Below are 12352 nucleotides of genomic sequence, written 5' to 3'. Positions count from 1 at the left end.
TTCAGTTCAGGTTCTGTTTTAGGTTCTTTCCACAACATGGACAACTTTTACTTTCTGTCTGAGTAAACTAAAGCATCGATGCAGGAGTGAATGAAAGTGAGTTGAAGCTCTGACAGACGAGTAACTCGAGGTTCTCTTCAGGTTCTGTCCAGGTTTTCTCTTCAAACCCAGCTGAGAGGTAAGGAGGCAGCCAGATCACAGCTTCTCTTTAAAAATCAGCCTGTAAAACATTATTTTCCATTTTATATTTGTTGACACATCCTGTCTCATATTGAGACAAAGATATTAATATTAATGTCTGCAGATTATTGATGTTAAGAACAGGTGACAGCAGGTTGTCCTGAGCAGAGGGACACCATCAGATCAGTAATGTCTCTAATAAACTGTAAAACACTAAAATAACACCTTAATGTCAGATAAACTTACAGTTAGACTGGTATAAAGTTTATTTTCTCTGGAGTCAGTTCATTAATCTGTGTTTCTGTTAATTATTTAAATATTTACTGATATGTTTCCTGATTATATGCTGTTATAATGTATTAAATCAGTTATTTTCCTGTGGTTCCCATCAAAAACCAGCCATGAGTGCTCTGCTCATCCCCAGTTTGGTGCAGCTGTCTGCTGCCATGGAGGAGCTGGAGAAGCTGCTGGAGGATCTGTGAGTTTCTGCAAACTTCTTCATGCTTGGTGAAAACCATGTTGCTTTTAAATGGTTTGTCTACATCTCAGTCACTTGGTCCAAAGCACCAGAGAGAGAAAAAACAATGAAAACAATGAACTCTGTGTAAAAGCAGCGATGAAATGCCTCAAATTCACCTCTGGTCATTAAAAGATATATTTAGATTATATTTTTTTACATGAAAATAATTCGTTCTCATCTGAAAGTACCTCCAGTGTAATAAACGCTTTGGGTTGTTCACTATTTAGAAATCTTGAAATGTCTCTAATTTAGTCCCACCTCGGTCCAAAATGCATCTCGTTGTCTCCCTCTGCAGGCTCATTGATGAACGGCCACGACAGAAAGTTACAAACAAGAAGTTCTGACGTTTACAGACGAGAGAGTAATAATCAGGAGAGATCTGATTCAGCACAGAAATTAATTTGACAAAAAATGTTTTCCAGGGATTTTGCTGCAAGATGCAGAAATAGACTGTTGGGAATCAGGAGTTTGCAGAGAGAAGAAAGGGCAGCGTGTCTTGTGTCATGATGTATGTTTGGATGGGTTGTACTGGAATTCTAATTTCCCCTCGGGGATCAATAAAGTATCTTTGAATTGAATTGAATTGAATTGAAAAGACTCAGAGTAAATAGGAGAGAGGCGATCTGAAGTAGATCAAGTTCAGTCAAGTCAGTTTCTGCAGCTTATTTAAACTGTGTATTCTGCTGCACATTTAGTGTAGAAGCATTAAATCAGCCAAATATAAAGTCCATATTTAAAGAAACCTAAGATGATCCTGATGGTTGGGACAGCTTTGATCTTCAAAGGTAGGTTCCTCCTCAAAACAGGAACACTGAAAAGGCTCAACTTCTAGTTTAAAGCCAGTACCTTTAATACCAACACAAGGGTCAAGATGTGGGATGTACGGCTGTTGGTTGCTGTAGTTCAGGTGGTTTTAGGTGGTTGGATGTTCCTGCTGAAGGAGGGAAGATGTGAATTTCTCCTTCTAAACCAAATTGACCGTAGGCCTTCCTGTGATCCTCAAAGAACATACAGACAAACATCAGTGAAACACTAACTGTGAAGGAAGAGCACCCAACCTGAGAAAAACACTTGGAACAGTCAATGTTCTTGTTATCTCCAGTGCAGCTGTCAGAGGAAACCCCCTACATTAAGGATGCTACATGAGAACAGAGATCCAAGAAACTTTCCCACAAAAGTGAACCCTCCCACATGATCCCCACCTCCAGGTTATTGAGACAAATAGAGCCAACAAGTTTATTCATATGCAGCATCCCAGAAATCACTTTATTCTTTCTACTTTTGGTCTTTCTGGGGGAAATAATAATACTCTTCTAATATTTTATATAAATATCGATTTGTAATGTGATACAGTGTTCACATCTTGGTCAAAATTACTTCACCAAATAAAACTATTAATACCTTAATTACAGAGTCTATTGTAAAATGTTGAAATGAGCATCATCTCTCTAATACCAAACAGGTTCTGGATTATTAATAAGTAATATAAACTGGTACCGCTGCTGGTACTCACTAAATGCTTTCTTAAGAGACACTTTCATGAATTTAGGCATTTTAGTCAGTAAAATTGTATTTCAGGTGCATTAAGAGCAATAAAAGTCCACCATACATCACTTGCTGATGTTTTTCTTTTTACTTTAATAATAATTTGTAATTTAACTGCAAATATCTTTATCCCATGGTATTCTGTGTTGCCAGAATGATCCACAAGGGGGCAGAGTAGAGAACCTGATCTACACAGAGCTTCTTTCTTTTGGAATATCATGTTAGTTATTAAATTATGACATGATTGTCAATGTGTTCAGAAACTTTAAACAACAGTCATGTCTGCTCTATACTCCCCTACTGGTCTCCTGCAGGAGTCACCTTGACTAAACCTCAAATGAATGTCAGGTGTGGTGAAACCTGTCCTCTAAACACAAGCAATATACCATTTGTATCAATAACCTGGACAAAATCCTTTAAAGCAAAAGTATTTCTGTCCTTACAGTAATGTGGGATAAACTAACCAATTTTTAGGGCTTCTATAGTCAGATGATTAAGTGTTTTCTCTTCTCAGTGCTCTGGGATCTGTTTTTAATTCATATGTGTGAAGAAAGCTGCACCTTGAGGTGGTCTCCAATGAGCAGATAATAGTCTTAAAGAAACAAAAACTTGTTCAGGGCCAATAACCCATCTGTTTCTTTGTGTTTCTTTATGATCGGGTCACAGCAACAATCGCCTCAGCTGGGATTCCCCTGCTTCTTCTGTCCGGACACTGTTTCCAGTTCCTGTTGGAGGATCACAAAGAGTTCATAGGTAAGATAGTATTTAGCTGTAGGCAATCTACCATAATAGGCTTGTCCAAAAAAGATGGATACAGATCATCTGGCCTCAATAACGATGCATAGATAGGTTCAGGGTCCATGATTGGTTGGACGGCTGATGTTCAGTTTGTTGATCTTTCTCCAGGAGGAAACGCCTCAGAGGAGTTCAGCACTCTGAAGGCATCAGGATCCCAGATGAAAGGAGCAGACTGATGAAGCTTGCTGTGGAAAACTGCACCAATCAAACTGTCCTGACGTGGCTGAGAGTAAATTCAGAATCAGACACCTTCACCAAGTTGGTGGACATGTTTAACCTCCTGAAAACACACATTGTAGCGGAAGAAAAGAAGAACCACAGAAACACTGTGGACATCACCTTTGTAGCTCATGGATCAATCGGAGACTTCATGATCCCAGCCAGCTGTCTGCTGCCTCTGGCCTCCATCAGAGACGTGGTTCTGTATTCTCCCTGGAACTGTGTCACCTGTGGTCTAGCGTACGGCATCGCCTCAGGAAGACTGAAGCCTGAGCACAGGATCTTCTACTGCTCCAAGAAGGATGGATGTACAGTTCCTGATCAAATGCATCGACCCAAGAATCTACCGGACCACTGGAACTCAATGAAGAAGGCTGGAGATCAGATGATCCCAAACATCACTGTTAGTCCTCTTCGACCAGACGATGGAGTGTGGAAAAGCTTTGAATCTCTCACCAAAAAACATGGTTCTGTAGGAAGAAACCGGATCGTGATCCCTTTCATCCTCCCAGGAAAAGAAGCTGAGAGCTTCCCGTTCTCTGTGGTCACCTTGGCCTTGTCTCTGGTTCTGCTCCAGTCCAGGTTTAAAGCCACCGTCCACCTGGATGCCTGTCTGAGCGACAGATCTGTTGGGCAGAAGCTTGAAAGAAGCTACCTGGACCAGCAGTATGCCTGTGCTATCGACAGCACCGGACTGGCATACTCTCCTGAGATGTTCAGTCAGGCCCAGTTGAACAGCCCGGGTTCCATGAAATGAGGTGTAAACACCACACCGAGTTCTGCCATGTATTCTCAACACATCAATGATAGTGAGAACCAAACATTATGTCTGCAGGCCTCCTGGTTCTTCACAGAGCCAAGAACAAAGTCTTCCATTTAGCAGAATTCAGAAACCATCAATGAAAGATCTCGCAGGCTTTTGTGTCTCCGAGACAAACTTAGAGTCTCAGTAACCGTTAGTTTTCTCAGGTTAAATAATGTTGGATCTCATCAGCGTAAGAAAAAATGTCCTGTCCTGATGATATTATCAAGATATTATCCAGAATAACATAAACAGAGAATTAAGTTGGTCTCAGTCCAGAACCTTGGGGTCCACCAGAACTGATTCAGGAATGTGTGGAGAAAACATAGTTTACATCTTTAAATGGGAATCCTTTCCATAAAGACTAGAACCAAAGCGGGTTCGTTTCGAGGCTTTAAACATGGAGCAATGGATGGACAGTGAAACGTTCTGAGGACTTCAGGCTGTTTCTTGCTGAAATGTCAATAAAATATCTGAACTACATTTCCTTCTTCATCATAGCTGCTACTCCTCTTCCAACATTATGAACTTCCCAGACGTTTTAGGAAGTACAAACCCAGACCTGATAAGTTATCAGACCAAGTAACAGTCTGAAAATCGTTGAACTTCGACGATTTGAATTCATAAAGCAAGAGATTAGCATGAAAACCCAGAGACCAGTAATTCACCCTTTGATGCAAAAACATATTAACACACCTGCAAAGGTACAGCATGGGTGGAAAATAACTGTTTCTTTGCTCTGTCTTTTAAAATAAACTTATCTTTTACCTGAAAGTTCCCAGTGTTAGTGAAAAATCTTGTTTTTTATATGAAAAAAAATTATTTCCATTTTGCCTTCCATCTTGTGTGTTTTTTGTAACCTATTACTCATTTTGTTACTCAATTGTAATGTAAAATTATGTAAGCTAATTTTGTAATAATATTGTAATAATATTTTTTTAAATAACTAGATTTGTTACATAAATAAATGTGTTTGATAACCGGAAACATGTCCAGGAAGCTGTACTATTTCTGTGGTGCAGCTGTTCTAACGGGTCAGATGTGTCCAAACAAGATAAAACACGACTCATCACTTAGTGGGACGTTAATCCGTCACATTTTATTCTACTGGATTTTATGCAGTAGTACTGGTTTGGTCATAGAGAAATCTATTAAAAAAATAATACAAAACAAACACGTTATGAAACATTTAAAAATCATGGTGCTAAAACTTTGAATCCACTGGTCAGCAGTTACTGGACAATGTTCTAGCCAAGGTTCATCAGAACCTTCTCTTCTGGGTTTCTCCATGTTTGGACAGTCCCGTCTGCTGCATAATAAACTTGACAAAGAAAACAAAAAATAAAAAATAAAACAGAAAAAGGAACAAATACAACAAAGAAGTATGATGATAAAAATCAAGATATTTGAAAAACATCTGGAAAATTGTCTAATAGAATACATTTATTGCAAAGATAGAGAACGTGAAACCTTATTATGAAACCAAAGCATTTTGTACCACCAAGTTTTTTGGAGTGTCTCTCTGAAGCAGGACTGACCTCTGACCCTGCTGCTTAGTTTTCTGCTTATTGACTCGTCTATGGGAGAATGCAGCTACACAAAATAGTTTAAAGGAAATAATGAGGCTAACGCCTGTTTGAAGCGCCGGTCTGTTGCAGTGAAGAGAGAGACAGAAATAAAAGGCAAACTCTTGATTTACTGATCACTCTACGTTCCTACCATCACCTATGGTCATGAACTTTGGGTCATGACCAACAGAACGAGATCTTGGATACAAGCAGCCAAAAGCAGTCTCCACCCATCCAGGACATTTACCACAGCCGGTGTTTGCGTAAAACACGCAGCATCATCAAGGACCACACCCACCCGGCAGAATGCCTTTTCTGTCTGCTACCTTCTGGCAGGCGGTGCAGGTGTCTGCCAGCATGCACACAACGACATAAGGACAGTTATTATCCACAAGCTGTCAGACTGCTGAACTTTGGACAATAATACAACACTAAACTATATTTCCATCCATCCATCCATCCATCCATCCATGGTCTTTCGCTTATCCGGAGTCGGGTAGCGGGGCTAGCAGCTTATAAAGAGAGACCCAGACTTCCCTCTCCCCAGCCACTTGGGCCAGCTCATCCGGGGGAATCCCAAGGCGTTCCTAGGCCAGCCGAGAAACATAGTCCCTCCAGCATGTCCTGGGTCTTCCTCTGGGCCTCCACCCGGTGGGACGTGCCCAGAACACCTCACCAGGGAGGCGTCCAGGAGGCATCCTAACAAGCTGCCCAAGCCACCTCAACTGCCTCTTCTCGGCGTGGAGAAGCAGCGTCTCTACTCTGAGTCCCTCCCAGATGACTGAGCTTCTCCCCCTATCTCTAAGGGAGAGCCCAGACACCTTGCAGAGGAAACTCATTTCGGCTGCCTGTATCCATGATCTTGTTCTTTTGGTCACAACCTAAAGCACATGACCATAGATGAGGGGAGGAACGTTGATCGACCAATAAATCGAGAGCTTCACGTTTTGACTCAGCTCTCTTTTCACCACGACAGACCGGTACAGCACCCGCATCACTGCTGACCCAGCACCAATCCATCTATCAATCTCCCACTCCATTTTTCCTTCATTCATGAGCAAGGCCCCAAGATACTTGAACTCCTCCACTTGAGGCAGGACCTCCCCCCCTGAGAAGGCAATCTACCCTTTTCCGGCTCAAGACCATGACTTCGGACTTGGAGGCACTGATTCTCATCCCGGCCGCTTCACACTCGGCTGCGAACTGCTCCAGTGAGAGCTGTAGATCATGAGCTGATGAAGCCAATAGGACCACATCATCCTCAAAAAGCAGAGACGCAGTCCTACAGCCACCAAACGGATTCCGTCAACACCTTGGTCATGCCTAGAAATTCTGTCCATAAAAGTTATGAACAGAATCGGTGACAAAGGGCAACCTTGGCAGAGTCCAGCCTTCACCGGAAAATAATCCGACTTACTGGACCAAGCTCTGACACCGGTCATACAGGGACCTAACAGCCTGTAACAAAGGGCCTTGCAACCACATCTCCGGTAAGGTGCGGAACATGGCCCACTCAGACTCAATGCCCCCCACCTCCCCTGGAACGTGTTTGAAGCTCTTCCGAAGGTGAGAGTTAAAGCTCCGCCTCATGGGAGACTCCACCAGGCGTTCCCAGTAGACCCTCAAGATTCGTTTGGGTCTGCCAGGTCTGACCGGCATCCTCCCCCGGCTCACCACAAGGTAGTGGTCAGTGGAAAGCTCCGCTCCCCTCTTCACCCAAGTGTCCAAGACATGCGGCTGCAGATCAGATGACACAACAACAAAGTCGATAATTGAACTGCGGCCTAGGGTGTCCTGGTGCCAAGAGCACATATGGACACCCTTATGCTTGAACATGGTGTTAGTTATGGACAATCCATGATGAGCACAGAAGTCCATTAACCAAACAGATTCACAATGGGAGGGCCATTCCTCCCAACCACACCCCTGCAGGTCTCACTACCACCGTAAGCGTTGAAGTCCCCCAGCAGAACAAAGGAGTCCCCTGCAGGGGTGCTCTCTAACATCCCCTCCAAGGACTCCAAAAAGGGTGGACCACATTTGTGACAAATGTGGTCCACGTTGGCTTTTATTAGTTTATTCCTGCAGCACAATCTGTACTTTTTTTTATTGGAAGACATTAGTGCCTTTGTTTTTGTAGCCTTTGTGTGTTTTTTTTTTTAGTTTAAGTGTTTGTTTTTTGCTAGTTTGTGTAAAACGGTTCAGCAGGGTAACCATGAATGAGGAAAGTAGTTGGCATGAAGAGCTGCGGCGTTAACACTTTCCGTTTAGATTAATATCAGCAAAGTGAGTTGAATTCATGCAGTATTGTTTCTTTTTTCTCCGTAGACTCCTGGAGATACGGAGCAACATGGGAGGCAGGGTTGCTTCGTCTGGTGACGTTTTACGTTTTTAATGTGTTCGTGTTAGCCAACTCTGTTCAAAATGGTTTAGTTTCTGAATAATTACTATTTTCTTTGAAGGTAATTCTTCTCACTTTCTGTTTTTTTTTTTGGCTCAGCAATATTCATTTTCACCCTAGATTTCGACTTGGAAATCTAGTTGGATTAATCATTGGTTATCAACAGTAACACATCCTGTTCGCTCAACATATTTTGATTAAAGTCACTCAACAAAATACTTTCTTGCCAAATCAAAGCATTTTATTTAGCTGTAAATTATTTCATTACGTTTCATGAACAAGTTATTTGAGTGTGTTCTGCTTGTTATTTTGTAATATCATCCCCTCCTACTGGAACTGGATCTGTCCATCAGGAGCAGTCCCTCCCACTGCAGCTCTGCAAGAGACCACTTTGCTTCTGACTGGGCTTGGCTGCAGAGGAACAAACAGCTGCTGGACTTTCAATCTGGTCAGAACTCGGAGGGAGCAGTTGTTGTTGGCTGCATGTTAAACTGGACCAGCATCTCTGTGCAAACATTCCTCCTGTTCTAACAGAAGCCCAAACAGAACGGCTCCAGCTGACCCAGGCAGCAGAAGGTGAGTAAACTCAGAGGATTGTTGGTTCTGCTCCAAGACTTTTAAAGTTAGGTGGGGATTCTGTTTCCAGTGTTTTGTAGGGCCAGAATTTTGTTCTATCAGGACGTCCTTTGAACATATAGGATCTCTGGTTCCTCCTGTATTCAAAAATTTGGCCATAAAGTTAATTCTGATTCATCTTTATTCGAGGGTACCTAATTCCAGTCCTGCAGAAATGCAATCCTGCAGCATTTAGATGGATTCATTGCTCCAATACCAGAGTTCCCTCATCAGCTCTGCAGAGCCCCGGTAACGAGACATTCAGGTGTGCTGGAGGAGAGATATTCCTGATCATCACAGAATGTTAAAGGGTTTCAGTTCGAAATGGTGTGCTGAGGAGAGATGCATCTAAAAGCTGCAGGATAGTAGCTCTGCAGCCCTCATTGATGCACCTGTTTATGATCCCTGCTTTGAAACAGGCCTGATAACAGGTTTATTTTAACATGTTCCTCATCACAGAACATTAAAGTTTTTCCAGTCCAAATTGGTGTTAAACTATTCAGAACAATGAGGAAATGTAGAATTTTAATCAAAAGCAGTAATATATTTTGGTGTTTCTGAGGATTGTTAATTTTTAATTTTTTTTTCATTGTGCTGCTTTACAAAAACCACAATGTTCTTTGTTAAAAACTTTAAAACTATTTAAAATCAACAAATTCATTCTCAAAAATGAAAATATTGATTTAAAGGAAGTAAAACGGAAAACAATCGTTGAACGTGAACACTCCTCATATTTTTAATATGTTTCATTTTGATATTTTACCTTCTAAAGATAAGCTATACTGGGCTAAAAATGTGTGAATAGATTGTAAATGCCCATTCTATGTTTATAAGCTGATTCTATATTACCAGTAATGTCCAGCAGAGGATGCTGTAGCCTAGTTCGTTACGAGCTGTGACTTTAAAAAAGCGGAAAAGAGGGTAAAAAAAGTTTTGCTAGTCTCCTGTCCAAGTAGTGGTCTCTGCAGACAAAGTAGGCGTTTCTCAACCACAAATCCTGATTGGACGAACGAAATGAAGCGCAGCACAGGATTTGACGAACGCATGACTATGGGCGTAACTCAACCGCCACATATGATTGGACGATAACAGGACGTGATTTTATTTTATTTTTTTTTAAATTGACGTTTGCTACTGGAGTTTTTTTTTTCTACTTTAATCTTCAATAACCCTCTTTTTTTTCTTTTTTTTTTTTTTACATCGAATCGAAAAGTCTCTCTACGGACTCTATTTCTATTTTTTATATATATATATATATTTTTTTTTCTATTCTATCTTTTTTTTATTTCAGTTGTTTATTCTCTGGCATCGGACTCTTACTTTGTTTGTTTTCATAAAGTTGATATTTTAATAATCAACGGTATTGATTTTTCAGAGATATTGTGAGGGCTAAAAGTACATATTGGGACAAAACAATTGGTACCCTGTTATTTTCTAAAAGAATATCCGTTTTGGGTATGAAAATAATGTGAAACTCACAAAAGTAGTTTGAAACAAATCATAATGAAGACATAAATGTATTTAAAAAAAGAATAATTGTAATGAGAGTAGCTTGGAGACAAAGGATGGTTCCCATGACTTCATATTTTCTTAACCTTTTGAAGCAGTCACCTCTGATAAGTGATTACTGTCATTTTCAATTAAAATTCAAAAATACTTCATTAATCCCAAAGGGTAATTGATTGTTGCAGCTCATATAAGCCAGGTTTCCTCAAAGAGCTGCTGTAGATGCTGATGGCTGTGAGCAGGAAGGATCTCCTGTAGCGCTCCGTCTTACAGCAGATCTGAAGAAGCCTCTGACTGAAGACACAGTTGTTGTAGGACAGTCTCATGAAGAGGATGCTCAGGGTTCTCCATAATTTTCATTTTATGAAGAATCCTTCTTTCCACAATGATCTCCAGAGGAGTCCTCGGAACAGAACCAGCCTTCTTTATCAGCTTGTTGAGCTTTTTTAAGTCCCTGGTTCTGATGCTGCTTCCTCAGCAGATGATGGCAAAACAGATTACACTCTCACAACAGACTTATAGATCTGCAGCATGTTGCAAACATGAGATTTCAGCAGCTGGAGCAGGTATTTTGGCTCACATCTCATTAGTAAACTGCTCCAGCTTTCTCAGGTTTGACAGGTCACTTCTTCCCACTCCATGTTTCAGTTAAAACACAAGAGTAAGTTTAGTTTTAGCTTTTTGTTCTGGGTCATTATCTCATGGAGGACCTATGACCTTTGACTGAGACCAGGCAGCACACTTTGCTTTATATGCCATGATCTTTTATTGCACCCTTCACAGGTTCAAGCCAATCTGTGCCAGATACATCCTACAAACCTATAATAGAAGTGAACCTTCTCATGTTCAACAACATATCAGTTCTTTCTTGGAAAGCTTTATTTGAACAAAGAGCTGGTGTAACTTGCCAGAAGATCCAGTGTTGTCTCATTTGTCCATATGATGATGTCTCAGCTCAGGAACCGCACCATCAGCATGAATATGAATGAAAAAGCCTCCCCACCTAACTACACACACAACTCTGATTTTAACATTAGTCTACGATCTAATGCAAACAGGATGTGAATCAGTCTACATGTCTAGATTAGTGGGTAGTTGTCAAATATAAATATATATATTTATAAACAATCTGCATTTTCTTTAAATGCTGTAAATCATGCTGTTTTGTTTTTATTGGTTGCTTACAATGTTTTTTTGCTGTCTGTCCTATTTTTCTTTCATTAACATAAAACTATTTACTGCAGAAAAATGCATTCCTATGAACCTCTTGTAAATTTTGATAACTGCATAAACTATTGTGAATCTGTTTTGTTCATTAATAAATGTTTTTTACACACATGCACTTCATAATGTATTTAGCTTTATGTCTGGCTAAAGGCAGATTATGGCAGATTGAGACTCTCAAGGCTGACAGAAAATTAAAAGTCAGCCTAACCCAAATAATTATTGTTTTTCTGAATCTGGCTCCTCTGCACGGCCTTGATGGCTGGTTATCTTCAACTTCTCCTGGAAGTTATGTAAACATGATGCTCTGCTCCCTCCCTTCTCTGAGGACATCTGTGGACCTGCTCAGAACTTTGTGGCCTGTTGATGAAATTTCCAACGAACCATCAAGGACAATGGCCTCTGGGACAGTGTTTCATGGACTTACTTGCACACACACTAACATGCTCAAGATAAACATATGCACCCCCCTCACACCACCTTCACCGTTCCCAGCATGATGTTGTTTTGTCAACTTGTTGCTTCTTTGTTCTGAGGTTTTTTACAATCTCAAACTGTATCCTGCTAAGGATAAAGTGTGAAATATGATTTTTTTTCCTCTACTTACCTAATGTGGCCTCTTTTCTCATCTAACAAGGGCAGCGCCTGTGAGTGGGCAGCAAAGCCTCGGTGACCCGTCCCCCCTCGTCTTGTGTCATGATGTATGTTTGGATGGGTTGTACTGGACTTCTAATTTCCCCTCGGGGATCAATAAAGTATCTTTGAATTGAATTGAATTGAATTCTCTTTCAGATATATCTTCTAACAGTAATAATGACCATGCAGAACTACCTCTTATTGTGCCAAAAATAATCGTAGTGATAAAGCCATTTGCTCTACACTGAAAAACTGTACTATATTATACACAAAGTCTAGAAATCATCACATTTCGACTCACTGACAGCCCACAACAAAGGCAGCAATAAGAGACAACA

At 40.8% G+C, this 12352-nt stretch overlaps 1 protein-coding gene across 2 annotated transcripts; it reads left to right on the top strand.

Annotated features, from left to right (window-relative positions):
- On the top strand, positions 1-4918 carry LOC124864845. 2 transcript variants are annotated; one of them, XM_047359782.1, is made up of 4 exons: positions 1-178; positions 580-658; positions 2912-2998; positions 3152-4918. In XM_047359782.1, the coding sequence occupies exons 2-4, from the start codon at positions 582-584 to the stop codon at positions 4017-4019; spliced, it is 1032 nt and encodes a 343-aa protein (XP_047215738.1). In that variant the 5' UTR covers positions 1-178; positions 580-581; the 3' UTR covers positions 4020-4918. The 2 variants fall into 2 exon arrangements, 1 of the variants encoding a protein (XP_047215738.1); XR_007037375.1 differs by lacking the exons at positions 2912-2998; positions 3152-4918 and adding an exon at positions 996-1278.
- The last annotated feature ends 7434 nt before the right edge of the window (positions 4919-12352 follow it).

This window comes from Girardinichthys multiradiatus, chromosome Y, assembly GCF_021462225.1.
Source record: "Girardinichthys multiradiatus isolate DD_20200921_A chromosome Y, DD_fGirMul_XY1, whole genome shotgun sequence".
Taxonomy (NCBI): domain Eukaryota; kingdom Metazoa; phylum Chordata; class Actinopteri; order Cyprinodontiformes; family Goodeidae; genus Girardinichthys; species Girardinichthys multiradiatus.
This window is presented reverse-complemented; position numbering and strand designations above follow the sequence as displayed.

Excerpts from the sequence above, each read along its gene's own strand:
- LOC124864845 (XM_047359782.1), top strand. The coding sequence starts at position 582 with ATGAGTGCTCTGCTCATCCCCAGTTTGGTGCAGCTGTCTGCTGCCATG. Across the intron at positions 659-2,911 it reads GAGAAGCTGCTGGAGGATCT|CAACAATCGCCTCAGCTGGG; the intron begins GTGAGTTTCTGC and ends ATCGGGTCACAG. Across the intron at positions 2,999-3,151 it reads GGATCACAAAGAGTTCATAG|GAGGAAACGCCTCAGAGGAG; the intron begins GTAAGATAGTAT and ends ATCTTTCTCCAG.